The 18,835-nt window shown below is 44.6% G+C and overlaps 1 protein-coding gene across 2 annotated transcripts in view; it reads left to right on the top strand.

Moving 5' to 3' along the window:
- Positions 1–322: 322 nt before the first annotated feature.
- The window catches only part of MYO1C (myosin IC), a 53,657-nt gene continuing 35,144 nt past the window's right edge, over positions 323–18,835 (top strand). Inside the window, exon 1 of one of the 2 annotated variants that reach the window (XM_042830118.1) lies at positions 323–439. In XM_042830118.1, coding sequence (XP_042686052.1) covers positions 365–439 — 75 coding nt within the window. In that variant the 5' untranslated portion in view covers positions 323–364. Of the gene's footprint in view, positions 440–1,972; positions 2,020–18,835 lie in introns of those variants that run through there. The other variant, XM_042830120.1, reaches the window with a different exon arrangement.

The following is an 18,835-nucleotide window of genomic DNA, read 5'->3' on the forward strand; positions in this document are numbered from 1 at the left end:
AGAGCTGAAGATGAAGACTCTTTTCTCTGTAAGATTTCTTGGTTCATTTATAAAGTTTACCATATTATTGTTTCATGCTAATGCCTATGAAATGGCATCCGCAGCAGCTTGGCTTCTCAAAGTCACTGGGACAGAACTGGAACATCAGCAAAGTTTAGAGCAATAAACACGAGCATAAATTTATGTTTCTTGGAACTGTCTCCACACATTGTAACTAGTGGAAACAAGTCTTGAACTTAATTGTTTCAGCTCACACCTACACATAGTATAAATACAGAGGTTCATCTCTTCCTCACAAAACAGGGCTCGGAAGCAAAGACTGCAGCTAGTTGAGGTTTTCTTCTTACTAACTTACCTTGGAAAGATGGAACTGCAGATTGAATGTATTCCTACAGGAGAAATCATCCGCGTGGTTAATCGCAACGGAGAACGCAAGACTGTAAGCCTGCTTTTTTATTCTCTGCTCTTCTCTTGCATGGTTAGCTGTGTGCTGAGCAATTTAGTAAGGCTGTCCTGAATTGAGAAATAATACTGGGGAAAGTATTTTTCACAAGTGTTAGTGTTCTTTAGCATTGGCTATCCATGCTGCTGGATTCCAGTTAAATGCAAGGCGGCATCTGGTTGTCAGAGTTTCATTTTCTGCACTCAGAAAGACAATTACTGATCGTGGTTAATAATGTCACTTATTATGCTTTCTTTGAGGTGAATAAGCAATCATTTATACTTAAATGCAACTGCATTTGTATCTCTTTGTCATGGGTACTTATAAAGTGCTTAATATGACTTCAGTTCTGGTAGCAGATTGCTCAGAGCAGAGCCAGCACGTACTGAAGTTCACATCTGTGCATACTGCTCCTGTTTCCGAGCATTGTCTTTCTAGCAAGTAATCTGAAACTCGATCTGAAAATTAGCTAAGACATTTACTGTGCAGATTACACAATTGTTAGGTAGTCATCTCACTCCAGAAAAACCTGAGAGCTCTGCCTTGTTGCAGGATGAGATGGCAGCAATTCTGCTGTTCTTTGGCTTCCAGTAAATGGTCCCGGAATGGCACTCACTGACATGCAGTGATGGTAGAGGACACTGGCTGGACTGACTTGTCATTCCCAGAGGGAGCTGTTTCTTTAAACCTCACTGAATAACAAGCACCAGAATCCTGGGGGAGACATCATAGAGAGAAAAGCTATTAGTTCAGCTTTCTAGAAAGCCTTCAATACTCATTAACAGTCCATAAAACTGTAATTTGCTACTTTGAGAATGGCGCTCAGTGTTTAAATACTGTTGGTGCTGCAGAGCAAAGTGGCTTCCGATGTACTGTGCTTTAGTACAAAGGGAAGCTTGTAGCTGGAGATGCTTTGAGCCGTTGCAGAATGGGACGTGCAGAGCTCTGGCGTTTGAGCTCAGGGTGCTTTGCCCTGTTAGGAAATACTGTGGATCCTGAGTACAGACCCTCCAAAAGGTAACGTGCCTGGGAGATGCACCGAGCTGCTCCTCGTCCAACCGAGCTGCCAGAGGGTCCTGCCTTCGCTCCAGAGCTGAGCTCGCCCTTTGGCCTCGTCGCAAAAGTGGTCTCTTGGTGCTTCCCCAGGCAGCCAGCGGTGAGGAGGGGACGGAACGATTAGCATCGGCGTCCGAGATTTGTATCTGCCGTGCGTCTGGATGAGACAGGTGCTCCCGTCGTTTTAAGAGACGGGAACGCGAGTCGATGCAGCAGCAAAGCTTAGCGGGGGGATGCCGTCGTCCCAAACGACGTCAGCGGCAGGAGCCGCTCCCGCCTCGGGCGGAGCCGCCGCGCCCGCGGGTCGGAGGAGGGCGGAGGTGTGGGGAGGGCCGCGGCTGACGGCAGGTGAGGGCGGGGGCAGGGCCGCAGCCACCCCGCCCGGCCCGCACTCCGCATGCCCGGCGCTCGGACATGCTCACTAGCGGCGCGGCGCGGGCTCCCGGGGGCAGTCGGTGCAGAAGCGCTGGCGGAGCCGCCGCAGGGCCCCGAGCGGAGCGGGCGGGGGGCGCGGAGAGCAGGTGAGCGCGGCGGGGGAGGGAGGGGCGGACGGCGGTGGCGGGGCCGGAGCCGGAGCTGAGGGACGAGGACCGGGGACCGCCGCCGCCGCCCCATGCCGGGCTCGGCCACATGGCCGCGGGAGCGCGGCGCTGCCTGCCGCCTGCGGGACGTGCGGGGGGGGGCCGGGGCGGCGGCGGTTCCGTCCTTCCCCCCGAACTCAGCGGCGTTCCCAGAAACTCATAACCTTTCCACGGTAGAAACAAACGATCCTTTCAGGGCAGCGGGCATCCTGGCGGCTGCGTGGCGCGTCTCCGGCAACCCGGAGCAACCCCCGCCCTCCCCTTCCGTAACGTTACTAAACGCGCCCCGGCGACGCTTGTCTGACTCCGTCCCGAAGCGGCGAGCCGCCCGCCGGGCTGCGGGGCCGCATGGAGCGGGCAGCCGGAACCGGGGGGTGCGGCCGTGTCACCGACAGCTGTCGCCGAGGTCCCGCCTCGTTCTAATCAGTGAGTTTTTGTCCGTAGCAAACTTATTTTCCGCGTTCTTGCGCTGTTGTGCGCTCGTTGGTGGTACGGTCCGCTGCGGATAGCGCTTGTGTTCGTGCAGGAATAATTCTTCCTTGTTTGCCAGAGGCGGTACAGGTGCCTAAAAGCACTTCCTTCTTGAAGCTCGGTATTTTTAGTTGTCTTTTATAGTTGGAGATGTTCTTAAGGACCAGAATTTCTCCAGTTTGCACTGCGTGTCTGTGATCCCCCTCAAACTGAAGGGTCCCCATCTGTTGTGTTACTTCGTGCCGTTTTCCCCCTTTTTTAATACACCTGGGTTTAATTGCAGCGAGAGATGGTGGGAACAGTTAGGGAAGGATTTGGACTCTTTGCTGAATTGATTTCTTATTCTGGTAATTTGAATTTTCCAAGTAACTCCATTTGATCTGCATTCTCACGTTTTGGGGGGGATTGTAGAAAGAAAAATGGCTCTGAGATACAAGACTTGATAAGATGAGAAGGAGCGGCCTCGTGTTGTGCCAGGGAAGATTCAGGTTGTGTATTAGGAAAAGCTTCTCCAAAAGAGCAGTGCTGCAGTGGCACAGCTGCCTGGGGAGGTGGGGGAGTCCGTATTGCTGGAGGTGTTCCAGAGCTGTGGAGATGTGCAGCGTGGTCACTAAGGGACGTGGTCAGCATTGGTGGTCAGTGGAAAGTTGGACTCGATGATCTTAGAAGCCTTTTCCAATCTGAACGATTCTGTGACAGAGACCATTCTGGTAATTATCCCTTCTTTGCTGCTGGAGGTGGAAGGCTTCTCCAGAACTTCTCGCAGATGACAGCTGCTTCATTCTAGCAAGTGACAAGTGAGAAAAATTTGCTTGGTTGGTGGGACAAACCCTGCCATGAAACAGAACCACATCTTAGAGCAAGCTGCAATAAAGGCGTTTTACTTTCATCTCATTTTGGAGCAATAGACAATTACCAGCTGTCAGCACTTTTTAAAGCTCTTTTAGAAACTGCCTAGGGCTTAGAGAACTGATGAGTTCTTAATTTTTACAATAGGCCCTGGGATGGCAACCGTTGTCACGACGCTTAGGGACGGATGTTCAGTTTTGACAGTGGATCCCATCTTTTAGGGAGGGCCTGTGTGAGTGTAAGTCTTGTCTTCTGTTCTGCCTGACAATGGCCAATGGAGTGCAAGGCTACATTCATGCTACCCTGATTTATCCTAGGATAAAGGACAGATCTTTCCTCAAAAAACAAACCAATAAAACCAAACACTATAACTGAGTCATAATGTACCAAGGGAGTGTGAGATCCCTTGTGACTCAGGAGTCGGTGTGCAGTTTCTATTCTTTGTTGACTTTGCACAACTGACAGTGGAGAAATTTATGTGGCTGAAGATTTCTATGATGTATCTTCAGATTTTACAGTGTGCTTAAGAGCGATGAGGTGAGTTCTGACCAGATCATTCAACTCACATAGAAGACTTTCTTAATGTTTGATCGAAGCCTACTGGAGGAAGGATGGTAAAAAGAAGTAGGGGCCAAGAAAGTTTAAAAACAGATCAAATATAGTGAGTTTTCTTTTTTTTTTTCCCCTAAAAAGAAAGAGCTAAAACTCCCTGGAGACCTTCATGTAAAGGTTAAATAGTCTTTTTCTAGCAGTAGGCAGGCATTAGGAGCTGTTGATTGTTTGCAGTGTCACTTTGCTTATGGGATGCAACCTTACTGTGGTGCAAACAGGGTGCTTTTTAGGAACTGTACAAATTCCTCTTCCACTGTTTAAAAAAAAAGGCAAAAGAAAAAAAAACAGCCTGCATCAAATGGATGAGAAATTATCTGCAGCAGCTGGCCATGGCCACAAAGCAATGCATAAAGCATCACTTTCCTGTGTTTTGCAGCCATGTGCTCTCAGCTGATGCTTTTGAACAATTCCAGCATGCAAAGGGTTGAGGGTCAGCAGGCTTAGAATGCTTGCTCTGCCTCACAGTTTGAAGGAGTGATGAGTGTGTGCTGCTCACTGGGTGCTTTCAGATGCCTGATGTCTTCTGTAGAATGAGTTTGTACCTGGAAAAAAAAATAGCGTGGTGTTGGTGCTGCAGAGAAGGAGATGAAGAAGAGCTAAAAGTACAGCACATCTCCCTGAGGTTGGTGTGTCCTGCTCCCCCTGTAAGTGACGCAGCTGAAACTGAGCCACTTCTCCTTTCCTACAGGCTGAACAGCCATATATAGATACATAAATATAAACGTGTAAGTGTATGTTGTTAAAATACTGCTGTGGGAAGAACCGCTGTGGAGGAGTTTCCTGGCTGAGCACATTGTGTGAGCACGTGGACGTGGTGACGCAGGAAGAAGTGGCTGGGACTGGGGGAGGCAGTGGTGCTTTGTGCTGGCACCCAGTGACTGCAGTCGTAGCATGGATTTGTCTTCTGTCAGGGGTTCTGCTGTGTTTGACTCTCATCCCATTATAAGCAACTCATGAGTGATGTGCTTGGTTTTGACTAGGATTGCTATCCCTGACTTTGATTAGGAACCACATATCTAACCTTCTATCGTTATTTCTAGTGGATGAGGCTTGCTTGGGTTGCCTTTCTGTGAGATTAAACACAGATACTTTCTCTGCCTGAGGGAGCCACATCTACTGTTCCTCTAGATTGTATGTTCTCTCTGGGAAATATCATATGTATTTTGTGCCCTTTGCATTCTTCATGCTTTGTTGATGCATTGGTGAGGTAGGTGGGCAGTTCTTCCCAGAAAGCATTAACAAAGCTGTAAGGAGCAGTAACTCCATGTGAAATATCTGAATGAAGTTTCAGATAGAGTGGACAAATCTTAAGTAATTTGTTGCAACTGAGCCCTGTTCTGTTGGGGTGCATAGTGGAGAGGAAAGCTGAAAGGATCCTTTAAAGCCTGCCCCTGCCTTGATTAAATACGCAATGCAGCAAGGAGCAGCAGGGCCAGTACCTTTTCTGTTTGATCTTCCATATAGTCTGTCTTATTTTAAATTCCTGTACAAGACAACAAAGGTTAGTATTTAGAATTGATGTGTTCATGCATGCATGCATGGATAGCTTTCCCTGGCAGCTTAAGGTAAGAGCTTGGTCACACCAACGAGCTGCTCCTCACTGTGACATTGCAGCCCTTTAACTGGCACGCTGACCTTGGGTCAGGTCAGACACCACCCTTCCTGTAATTGAGTACATGGACATAGATTTTTAGCATTTGGCAATGCCTTTGGGTGCTCTGCTGCTTGCCTTCTAGGCAATAAGGACACAATGCTGTGAGATGTTACAGCCTTCCGTCACTGCAAAGTTTTGTTACTGAATATGCAGGGTAATTGTTGGTGCCAAAAATAGAAAAGGATATTATGTCAGAGTGTGTTCTGACTTTTGCCAGGTACTGGGTCATCTTTGAATGACAAAAGAAAAACAGACATCCCCGATGCTTAATTCCTGCCACTCCAAACACGCTTTTCTCCATAAAGGAGCTTTCTAAAATCGCTGTTATGCAGGAAGATGTACGCAGACAAAACAGGTACAGTGACACTCAGCCTGCTGTCTGGATGCAGGATGAATTCTGCCCTTGCTTTAAGGGCTGTACCTTTACATTCTGATGTCACTGACTTATTTGAGACACTTTTCTGGTAACAGTTTACCGTGGATGTTTGACTCTTTCCTTGTAGCTTTCTGGTGTCTGACCAGAGATTTCACCTCTACAAAAGGTAACATAGGAATGTGTGGCCCCGGCCGTTGGGAGATGTTAAGACTTTGAGGGAAACCTTTGTGTCTTAGAGTCTAGGATTGCATTTCATTAGCTAGAGTGATCTGTGGTGCCTCGTGCCAGCTGACAATCATCAGATGTATTGGCCATTTTACTAATGAAGCAGAGGATTATTGAAGGAGCTATAATTCAACTGGAGACCTGTATTTGTCAGAGGGCTGAGGTGAGCTCACAACTGCATGCTTTTCTTCAGTGCCACATGCTCAGTATTTTATAGTCTTCTGCTTTCGTTTCGCCTGTACCTGGTCTGGGTGGGATATTCCTGTCCAACAAAGCATCACCTTTAGCCACAATGAAGAACTGAGAACAGAAAAGAGTAAATTCAGCTCTCACTGTGGTTATTGTTCGTGGCTGAAGTGTTGGGATAAGTCCATTTCCAGTTGTGTAATAAGGAGATAGTGATCTGTTTAGCTTTTTAGAAAATTAAATTCCACTGAAACAGTACAACTGGAAGCACAGAAGTAGGAGGAAAACAATTTTCCATTCTGAAATACGTCTTTGTATAATGCTGTGAGTTGAGTTGTTTTAAACTTGCTAACAGTAACTAATAACTTTTACATTATACAGTCCACACTGAGTCATTGTTTACTCACGGAACTGACTTTCAGCAGACAGACTTGCTTGCTAGCTTTAATAACTGAAATATGCAGTTCCACACGTTGCAGGGCAGCACACTATAATCAACATTTTTTAAAAACACAAACGTACGTATTTGCAGCACTGAGGTGTTGTGTTATAAGCAGTATTTCTGCAGTTCAGATTTTTGTCTGCAGCAAAGGCTCATGTATCCAATGGTGCAGCTCTAAGAAGAGAGAAAACTATTACACAGAAGTATTGTCATTTTATTATTGAACCTTGCAAAGTAGAGACCAGAAAGCCTTGTTCTCTGTCCACGTCTCATTGCTTTAAATAACAGGTTGTTCTCCACTCCTAGGCTTTTGGAGGCTGTTCAGAATTGCTCCTTCTGCATCCTGGGAGGGAAAGCCACACCTTTGTACCAGGAGTCCAGGAATTCTTTCTGACAGAATTGGAATGTAGTTAACAAAACAGATGGTTGGCATTTTTCTGCCTTAATTTAAGCAAGTGATGAATTTCAGTTGCGAATCATTCCCTTGCCTTTTTATGGCTGCTTACCTGCTATTTTCTGTTAGCACATCTATTTTCTCACAGATTTTACAGGTAGCTTTCTTACACTCCATTACATCTATTAATATTGAAATAACTGGGATTTGTTTACCTGGTTGTTTTTCAGTGCACTGAACCAGCAGTGCCTGGTGTGTGCAAGGCAGTAAACAGAGTTTGTCCACTGCTGTGTTCACGTGGGAATGAAGTGGGGGCAGCTCAGTGTGCCTGACTTGTGCTTGAAGGGACAGAGTGGGGAGAGTGTTCAGATGTTGCAACGCTGATGGATAACAGCTATGAGCAGCAGCTTTTGGAGTCATTAGCAAAACCAGAACGTATCTGTTTGTTTAAACAAGTCTGGTGGTGGTTTGCATCACCTCTGCACCTTACAAAAGCATCACTCTGATTTTATGTCGGAATTTCTCATTTTGCTTTTGTTCCCCCAGTATCACAATTAACTGCACAGTGCTATAGCGATAGTCCTGGCAGAATTCGGATTTACTGTCAAAGTTAGAATGTTTCCTTGGGCAAAAACTCGTGTTTTTGTGACTGTAGGATGTCAGGATGGCAGCAAGCACGTTTCTGATCAACTAGAGTATGTCTGCACGTACCCAGGAGGCAGTGCTCACTGCAGAGGGATCTTACATATATGTAAGCTTTGGAAGATTTGAATATTTTCTGCTGGTTGAAGCCTGCAATGTAGATCAGACCAATCTTACTCTGTTCTCCTGTCTGTCTTCTGAAGACATTCCCCACAGACTATTCAGTTTAGCTGAAGAAGATTAGTGCTCAGCTTTATGGAATAACCTAATGACAGATGCATGTGTTCCAGCTGTCTTGTTAGTACAGATAGTGCTTTGCTGCAGCACTTAGAATTTTTGTTTCTAGTAGGAAGTATTTCTTTGAATCATTTGCAATCTTAGTCATTACTGGAGTACAGCAGCTCTATCTGTTGGCTAGATGTTGGCTGTATTAAAGTATTATCCTTTAAGATCACCAAGAAGATGACTCCTCAATTTACAGAAGAAACAATGCTCTCAAGACTGCTTATGAAGAGAGTGGAGAAAGCTAGGAGTAATTTGGAATAATAGAAAGGTGATTTATGCACTTTTATGAGCTATTTCTAAAACAGGTGTGTTTGTCCTTAGAACATTTGAGAAAAACATGTGACTACATGATAATGCAGACACACTACGTTTTCTTTTTGCATGACAGCATTGAATGCATGGGTTGATAGCTGTAGGCCATTTATATACTTTGGTTAAAGCTTTCAGACATTGTTTGTCTCGAGTATAAACTAATCTGATTTGAGATAATTCTGTCCTGGTACAAGGAAGTACAAAGAGGAAAAAAATCTGAGATGAGTTGCTGTTCCCAGATGATGCTGTAGATGGTGACCACTATGAAACCTTTCTTGACAGAGCCAGAGCAAAGAGAGAGGTGCTGAGAGCCTGCAGGCAGGGAGTGTTGGGAGCAAGGGCTTCTGTGCTGCCCTGGCAGGTTGGTGATGGGGGCACCACGTGAAGAGGAAATGTTGCAAGAGAGGCAAAGCTCTGTATGTGGAAAAGAAAAACCAACAAAAAACGCTTAGAGAGAGGGAGGCAGTGCTTGATCTCTTTAAACTGAAACCTGATCAGCTGCCAAGTGTCTGTTCCTGCTCTGATGTTTCAGTGTCTGTGCAGGGACATAAGGGAGCTCCCTCCATCTTAAGCCTTGAGTCTATTTACCTGGCAACTGCTATTACCCAAGCCACTTTCTTTAGCTCAGCTTCCACTAAAAGGAAAATTCCTCATAGTAGCTCAGTGTAGGATGAGAATGTGAACTATGCCCAGGCTGAAGTCCATAGGACTCAGAAGCTGCACTCATGTAACTGTTTACTTTTTTCTAGAAGCTTCAGTTAAATTGTTTGTCATAGAATGCATTTTTGCCTGAAATACTGATTGTTTGCTATCAGAAATAAGTAGCTTCTGTAAGAGGGTCACGTTGCCACCTGTGTGGAAATGGGGAATGGAGGAAGATCAGTGTTGCTGTGGGTTGAATGCAGTGTCTGAAAAGAAGTCTTGGAACACTGCAAAAACAGGGCATTACTTTCAGAAGAAAAGTTTTGTGAAAAATCTTGCTTTTAATTTTGGGTAGTTGGGGAAGGAAAATTACGGTCTAATGGTCTAAAAGCAACTGTCAGCCTGGAACCTGGCCTTCAGTTTTGGACAGTGAATTTCTCTGATTCACCTCTAGCACTGCTGAACTCTTGGAAGTGCTCTTTAGGCTGTGCTTTCACTGACCCCAAACCAAATGATCTTAATTGCAAACCACTTATCTAAGCTGATGATTACACAACACAGATGTGACACTGAGCTTGCAGGAGTAAAAATTCAGTCAGTGTTTAGTGTGGGCTGATTGTCATTTGCAGTTTGATAGAGAATAGGAAGGTTCACTTGAGTCAGTAATGGCATTGATGGGGGTGTGAAGTGACCATCATCCCTCCCTTTTCAAGCACCTGCCAGAGAGCTTCATTGCTCCTGTTGAACAGCAGACCCACTTACTAGCAAGGCCTATTTCTGCTGGCAAATCTGGTGTGGCAAACATACTCACGTGTGTCAGGTTAGGTAATTTATGGTGTTGACTTCCTGATCATGGAACACTACAGCTGTCAGCCTTGTAGCCTCTCATGGGCTTGTGATGGTAATATGTGCATCACTTTGTAAGGTTTCAGACTTTAGGAGGCATGTACATATAGGGAACTAAGCAAGCATCCAAGGAGTCTTAGAGCTTCATCCACTTCACTTTCAGTGCAATGCCCTTTCTTTCCTTGTGTGTCAGGAGGATGTGTTCCTCTAGTATCTAAGGTAAGCTTGTATAAGCTCACATGAAGCTTTAATTAAACTGGTTTTGCCTGTAGTTCTGTACTCCCTGCCTTGACTTTAGTGAAACAAAGTTTGGAGAACAGCAGACATTTGAGTTCCCTGAACTCTCACTACAGAGCGGAACAGATGTCGGTCCCAGCACAGAGGCCTGAACAAACACTGCTTGGGGCAGCAGATGGGCTGCAGCAAAGCAATGTTGGCTGTGTATGTCAGCTCCCAGCAGCAACGTGGGACTGTGCTGTGGTACCTCAGAGGGTGCTTTTCGTGTACAATGAGTGCTTGTTGTATCCCTGTGGCTTGTTCAGCCATTCTCGTTTTACAGCACTGGTTTTGTATCCCTAAAGTCAGTGGTAGTGAGGAAAAGTCTGAATTTACTAGAAGCTTCTGCAGTCATATTCAGAAGCTTGTGTGGATTGATTGGCACTAAGACCTTCCATTTGTGAATATGGGGCTAGCTGTGTAGAACATAAATGGTAATTAGCTGTCTTTTAAACACTGGATTTATTAAGATTTACATGTAGAATGCACCATCTCTACTCCCATGTCCTGGGGATTCCCAAGCTATGAAACTTATTATAGCTCCTAAGTGGTACAGCAACCATCTGCCCAGGGAGTGCCCATCAACATGGGATCAGGTCAGGAAGAGAGGCATGCTGATAAGTCCTGGAGCAGGCTGCCAAGGTAATAGCACTGAGACACTGAGCCAAGAGAAGCTGGTGTCTGTTCTGCCCCTTGCCAGAGCACTGCATGCGCTGGCTGAGGTTCAGAGTGGGGGTCTGGCTGGGTGCTGGTATCAGATGTGTTTTGCCTTCTCTGGAGACAGAACGTCTTTGCTGCTTCTCAGAGCAGGGCAGTTTGTGGGGTCTTCGTGTGCAGGGACGTCCCCCTATTCAGCTGGGAATGTGGGGACACCCGCTTTTGCATTCCTCTGCAACAGGTCTAAATGTCCAGAAGTCATCTGGGCTCTGTTGGGACGCTTTGGCGAGGTAAACGTGGGATAGTAGCACAAGGTTACCCTGTTGTGCTATCTGAGGTGACGTTGTAATCAATGCAGGCAGAGAAGGGCACAGGAGAAGGAATGCATTTTGCTGCCAAAACCTTTCGTGCAAGAGGTTGGATCTGGACGTGTGCCCTTCCTGAGAGTACGTGCAGGTTCCTGAAATTTGTAGCTGCTGTTGCTGTCACCACCAGTAGTGGCACTCAAATAAATAAAATTTGGGAATGCCATCCCACGATAGAAACTTCAAGAGGCTATTTCTAGATGGAATTGAAGCTCCATGTGACTCAGTGGACTGGAGCCTTATTGTGAGAGTAGAAGTGGTTTTAAATGGAATTCTTTATATAGTATTGTTGCTAACGCATTAGTGGGCAGTTGGATTAAACTATTTTGGAACTGTATTCCTTTTTGATACTATACTAGCACTCTTGTTAAAGATGTTTCAAAACAAGCTGAAATGGCTTGGCAACTGCTGGTTGTGAGGCCATACTCCTTAGATGCTTCATTGTTTGTTTGTTTGTTTGTTTTCTTTATTTGTTTTTCTTCCAGAAGAGAGAGATTTTTGGCAAAAGGAAGTTAAAGATACAACTTTAAAATATGTGTATTAAATACAAAAGTTATTACCCAGCAAACAAGCAGAGGCAGTAGCGAGTTAGCACTTGGATCAGTGAATTTTGGTATAGTGGAGTTCAGCTTCACAGGAAAAGAGAGTACCTGCATGTGATTCCTCCTGAGACCCATCAGCTGTTCCGGTAATTCTCCAGAATGTGGAATTTGTAAAACGACCAGGCAAGTGTGTGCTGCCTATCACAGATACCAGGAATCCCAAGAACGTGCAGGATTTTCTCTCAAATTCCAGTTGCGTGTGCTTCCCTTTCCAGTTCCTTCTCTAGGGGCAGTGGGAGCAGGAAAAGAGGTCAGTCTTGAAATGCCAAGTCAAAGAGGAGGAATTTGTGACTGTGGAGCAGATAACGCCCATTGCTCGCTGTGCTTTGCCACTCCTCCACCCCCCCACACCACTGTGGAAAGTATGATTAAAGTCAGCCCCTCCGCCCTGACTGTCTGAACCATACATACATGCACAAATGCCAGATTCTCTTCATTCCAGGCTGCTGACTTCAAGAAGGACTTGCTCTGACATGCTGGAAATGAGGACTGGCAGCTTTGTCTGCAACTCAAAGGCTTTATCTCTCTTAGACACTCTTCCTAACGTTTCCCACAAATACTGTTCTGCTGGTAGGATCTGTCGTATACACAGGATGCCATCAGGTACTTAGGAATAAAGTCCTACATTGTGTAACTCTCATTAGAACAGGCAAAGAAAACTGAACAGAGCAATTGGCATCGGGCCGTAGGAGAGCTTGCTCTCCCTGTGCTTCAGCCTCATTAGCTGGGGAGCGGTAGGCAGAGTCAGCTCAGCTTTTTGATTCTCTGTCCACCTACCATAAGGTGCTGTTCTTTCCTCCACAAAACTTAAACAGACCTGCCTTTGTCTCTCTCTTTTAATATTTCCATCAACAGATCATATTCAGCTTCCATAGCGTAGCCCTGTGGTCTCTATAACCTGAGCTCCCACCTGGGTGTCCTTTCGCTTCTTCCCCATTTCATGTGGGCAGCACAGGCTTTGACTTCTAGGATCATCTTCCTCCATCAGCAACTTGTCTGTTCGTTCTTGCCTTCTAGCATTATTGCTTCACTGATGCTTCTGCTCAGCGAAGGATGCCAGCTGTGTCCACCTGTCAGGCTTTTTTTGCATGCACTTTTAAGCTGTCTTCTGCTGCACATGCAGGGCTGTTTTTTGCTTAGAATATTTATGTTCCCTGACCTGTCTCAATCAGTTGATAAACTTGGACTTCAGTAAATGCTTTCCTGGAGTGACACTGGTTTGAGATATGTTGTCATGGTTCTAGACAGGCTCTTTACCACTAAATACAAGAAGGCCCAGCTCTTCTTCAGATGATATTTTGGTTTCAAAATGAGCATTAGAGTAAGTATATTTTCACATGTATATAACATTAACACACAAAACTGAGATGGCTTTAGTCTTGATGCTGTAAAATGTGCACCCCGTGATAAAAATGTCTTAAATCAAATTGGAGTAGCTATGGTGGTTGTGATATGATTTCCGCTAGAAGGGGATCCCTGGTGCCATCATTGTGTTCTTTCAGAAGCATCTTGCCAGTGTTATTTTAGGTTGTGGAGGGTGTGTACACACATATGTCCTTCCTATGGTATTTAGAAAATATACCAGTATCAAATGTCTGCCTAGTACTTCACACACTGCATGTTTTGCTGCTGGTAGACAAAACTTGTGCCTGATTCTTGAAGGAGAGATGCTTTGTGCAGGGGCTGTAGCCTTGACTTTTGGCCATATAACTAAGTGCATTGAGCAGAAAAGGGATTTTTCCAGTTCCAAATCCTCCCTCTGACCATGGGACTTCACTTTCTGGACATTGTATGAAAAAGACTGGAGGAACAAACTCTTATTTTCTCCTTATCTGGCTCAATACTTGCAGAGAGCTCAGAAACAAAGACATAAGAGAATTAGAGTAAGTGCCATAATGAGGATTTCAAATGAGAAGCTGGCATGAAGAAGCACCTGCAGCATTTAACTGCTGTGTTTTATTCATCCTGAAGCAAGTGTAATTTAAAGGGACGCCTCTATAATTGATGAAGTATCTCTTTACTGTTTGTTTAATTACCAGTTTCAATGTCTAGAAAGCAGCGGATCAATAATTTACAGTGATGAACTTCCCTGTGTCCCTCCAGTTCAGTCACAAAACCAATAGCTCCGGAAACAAACACTGTTAAAGTTTTGATGCTTTTCTTTCTCTGTAGTTGATTTGAAAGAGCTTAACCCCTTTTTTTTTCCTATCACAGGCATATTCCAGTACTACTGAAGCTGATGGCAGAGCTCCCACCGACAGCAGGGAAGCAGGGCTAATCTAGGGCATGCCATGAGCACTGTATCAGCTCTCATCTTTTTTCAGTCTCCTTTCATTACTGTAGAATGGCTAAGCCTGGGCTCGTGCTGTTGCTCCAATAGCTGATGATGCTGCTCACCATCTGAGAGCTGCTAAAATGCAGAATTTAGATGAAGGAGCTGAAGCTGCTTGCCTGAATTGTGATGGTTTTCCTGCATTATATGCTCTGCTCTGTAACATGTATTGATTTTCTGTAGTAGATACCTTTTTTTTGTTTTTTGAGACTCTCAGACCATCCTTTCAGAGCTCAGAATCCTCATGACTCTGAATTTCTCGCTTTCTGCAGGGGAACCTCAGTAATCTATGCCTGCAGAATCAGAGGAACAAAATTGTTCTCTTCCCATTGGTATAAGATATCTGGTGGTTCCTATCAGTGTCTTGGCTGCCACGACCAGTGGAGTTTAATCACGAGTAGCAGAACAGAAGGTAACCAATTCTGTGAGATATCCAAACCTGTGCACTTCTAGCATGATGCAGTCTCACATCTACACACTGGTGGCCTCAAGGTAGAGGGATAACTTCACTTTTCTGCCTTCTTTAAGGATGTTGTCATTATCTCCATAGGCACAACTCTCTTCTTGCTTCTGATTCTTAGGGTGCTGATCCTCACCTTCTGACGGAGAGCAGAATGCTGTGGGGCGGTTTATATTGTTATAATGTCACATCTGTCACACTCAGCAGTTTATACCCATGTAACAGGAGCTGTGGAAATTCCCTCACGATCTCTCGTTTGAGTTGAAGGTCACAGCCTGAGTGTTTTCTTTGGTATGGTAGCTGTAAAGAGTAGAGAGCCCTGCCTGTTTTGTGTGTGTCAGCAGGGTTTCTGCTGTTTTTCAGCCACCGAATGTATGACTATAGGTAAATCAGAAAGAAAGAAGAGGGGAATGAATGTTTCCATTCACTGTATAGGCCTGTGTTTATCCAGATGTGGAACACGCATTCCCGAGGACCACAAAGGAACAGGCCCCCAGTTAGTCTTTGTATATTTTGTCTTTGGTTTTGATTAAATCTGTGTTGTTGATCAGGCAGAAAATCTCAAAAATGCTCTGAGCAGAATAGCGTGGCCTTCCTGAGTGGGCAGAGTTAAAACTGTGTCATACAGAGGGGATGTTCCTCATACTTCCCTGTACTTACTAAGCTGCACGCCAATGGTTCTTTTTCACCGTGGCTATTCTGAAAGTCTTGTCTCATCAGAGCTTTGACTCAGTAAGAGTGTACATTTTTAAAATGTGGGAAAACAATATTGTGGATCATTTGAGGAATACAAGCCAGTGTGGGATGCCCTTCTGAAATGATGTCTGTGTTTTTCAGGCATCCTGGTGTATCTTTGCCAAGAGGACTGTAACTCATGATTTGCTGATTACTGTTAACTGGAATAGATCTAGTTTAGAATCAAAGTGTGTACAGTCCATAAAAACCTGAAAGGCTTTAGTGGAAACGCCGTGGTCCTGTCAGCCTGCTCAGAAGATTACTTCAGACAATACCCTTCATCTGGTGGCTTTTACTCTCCTTTTCAGAAGCAGCAGAAGAGACAGGGTAAAGGGAAGCAGCTCAGACATAAGCCAGCTGTGAGCCCACGTGCTCCTGTTGGCTGCCAGGCCTCAAACCTGACACGTTGCCAGATAGCCAGTTTGCACTGTGTGTCTACTTTTCTTTCTGCTTTTGGAAACTGCTTAGGCCGCTTCTTTTAGGATAAACTAGAATCTCTACAAATCAATGGATGTGTTCCTGTTTTGGGTTTGTTAGCTGGTTTTATTCCAGACTTTTGAAGATTCTTTCCTTGAGTTTATCGTAGGGGCCTTTTGCTATCAAAGCAAATGCAAAATGCTTTTGGTTCCCTTGCACAGGAGGGTGTAAAGGAAGCTCTGTGCCATATGTGTTCCTAACAGTTTATTGGACCTTAAACTTTTCACTGTCCCAAAATAACTGCCAACGAAGTCAGTTTGGGACAGAGGGGAAAAAAAGAAAAAGTGGTGGAAGTACAAATTGTGCCTGTAAACTTGAGGCTTAAAAATCATCAAATGAAAGACTAGTCCAGTTGTTCAAATGTCTAAAGCATTGAATGTGTCCTTTTTCTGTGCTCATGGAACTTGGCTCCACTTGGTAGTTCGTAGTTTGCTTACAGGATTGCTATAGAGTCCCACCCAGAAGGAAAATAAGAACGTTGCTATGCTGTCTCTCCCAGGTGTCACTTGAACGTGGTGTCAGAACCAAGTGTCACAATACTTGCAAATTGGTATGTTGTGATTTTATTTCCCTCAGGGGAGCTGTAGACATTACATGACACGAACCTTTGATACTGCTGTACCAATATAAAGTGTTTACCTCGCCACTTCCCTTAACTTGATAACTTGAAGTACAAATTAGACTGACATAAATCTTAACATTGCTGTAAACTTCCTATATTGCACTTAGCAGGAGTGGGGAGTAGGATTAGCTGTTGAGACCTTCTTCATCTGCAAGCTATTTTATAAAAACAAACCATTTCAGGAAGTATATTCCATATGTTATCCCCTCTCCCATGCTTTTTGTAAAGTTTCAGCCTTTGAGCCTTTGTTTTTGTGACATTAGGAGCTTGAATTTATCTAATATAAGCTGGTTATCACTTGCATTCCAGTCTCCATATGGCAGAATCGTTTTGACACCTGACTAGGAACTCAACATTAGCTTTATTCAGACTTTACCAGAAAGAAAAGCTTCATGTCAACTAAAAGAAGTGGTTTCTTTTGGCTGTTTTGGAGGGAGGTGTTTCCTTCTTAAACCATTTTTCATAGCATCAGGTGGTCTGGTTTTGGGTGTGGTTTGTTTTGATGCAAAACTGCGTTGATTAAAACTGTCAATTAAAAAAGAAGATTGAGTACAGGACAGCTGAGTTGTTTCCTATAGAGCAGCTTGAAATAACAGGTCTGCTATTTGGTATTTCTCTAAATCAATACATGTTGGCACTCTGAAGAATAACATCATTCTTTAGATTTCAGAAAACAGGATAGCTTAAACTTACAGTTTTGGTGTCAGCATTTTTAAACAGGCAATCCTGTATTTGGAGAAGAACTTTACAAGTATTGGTGCCAAGTTCCCCTGTGAGGCAGGGGCTGTTGATCTCCACGTCGGAGTCCTGGTTTCGTACCTGTGCTCCTTCTAACTTCAAATACAAAATATCTCACTTATCCTGAAACAGACTTTATGAAACTGAACAAACAATTTACTGACTTTATCTTGCAACTTAGTACCAAAAACAAGGAGAGAAGACAGCAGTGTTAGGGTCAGCCTTAATGTTGAGATTTGTACAGACGTAGATGCGTCCTGTCATGCATGCAAGAACGTGAAGTACTTAATTGGACAAAAAAACAGAGGTCAACTTTAACATCTTCAGCAACTAAGATGTCCTTAAGTGTAAGTCAAATATGAAATGGCATCTTGGGACAGCACTGCTATATGCCCTGGAAAGCTTAGCACACCCTTGAGTGCATGCTCTTTTCTGGACTGGTGATGCAGGAACAAGGACAGGTTATGGGCAGCTCATGAAGAACGTAGCTGAGACCTGGTTATGCTGGAGCAATCCTCTGGAACAGCAAAGGGAACAGTAAATCTCGGCTCCTTCTCAACAGGGCTGTGAAGCTTCTGTTGCTGTGATGAAGAACAGGGCTCCTGCTGTCCAAATTTTCTCTCTTGGTGTCTCAGCAAGGAGTTCTCCATAAGGATAGCCTGCCCTTCTTATTTTAAGTCTCTCAGCTGCGCTTTGCTGATTTGACATCAGGTTCTCCTATAAGTTGTGTAATTCTGCAGGGTCTGTATTTGTAGACAGGAGAGAGGTAGGCAGGAGGTAGCAGGTCCACAGCCACAGGATTCTTTCTACGTTTTGTCACAAACATCTATTGCATTCAGACAAGAAGTCTAAGTGATGAACCTGCCTAGGAACTTACATTGTATTCATTTCCATGAACAGCTATGGGACTGTCAGACTGTTTGCTAAGCTTCTCTGCACTGGGAGCTGAGAAATTCTGCCTTTACCTGAGGACGGAGGAGATGGAGAGATACCACTCACTGCAGAGCACAGGGAAGCATTCCTGTTATGTCACTTCAGCCAACATTTGGCTAACGCTTTGTTGTAGGAACTCCCTTTCATTGGTATAGAAAGAAAGAAAATCTGTTTTTCAGCTGGATTTGCACGTTTGGCACCTGTTCAAGTGACAGTAAGAAGTGTGCATTGGGGCTGCAATTAAAGCTCTAGGCAGCAGGGAGTCTGCCAGTTTTGCTGAGACGTACGTGGCTTGTTGTAGTAGGTACAACTGCTTGCTGCTGGAACTGTTTTCTGCAAGATGTTATTGCATACAGTTATATAGGAATGTTTTGAAAATTAAATTACATGGCTCCTTCTACAGGTGCCCAACTTCCTTACAGTTTAAAATAAAATAAGAGCTGTCCCATTCACAAAATGAAGCAGCAAATTGTTGTGCTCCATGGGTTCAGGAGTGCTGTCATCTTCTCTTCTGCATTACTGCTGGCACATCATGTGTTAGGACAGGCTGTGTCTTTTTCTGCTCTTCGTGTATCATTGATGTGCTCAGCCCTGCTTTGCAGGTGCTGTAGGTCTCTTCTGTC

Source organism: Centrocercus urophasianus, unplaced genomic scaffold, assembly GCF_019232065.1.
Source record: "Centrocercus urophasianus isolate 14NV4802_14NV808 unplaced genomic scaffold, USGS_Curo_1.0 seq_33, whole genome shotgun sequence".
Classification (NCBI taxonomy): domain Eukaryota; kingdom Metazoa; phylum Chordata; class Aves; order Galliformes; family Phasianidae; genus Centrocercus; species Centrocercus urophasianus.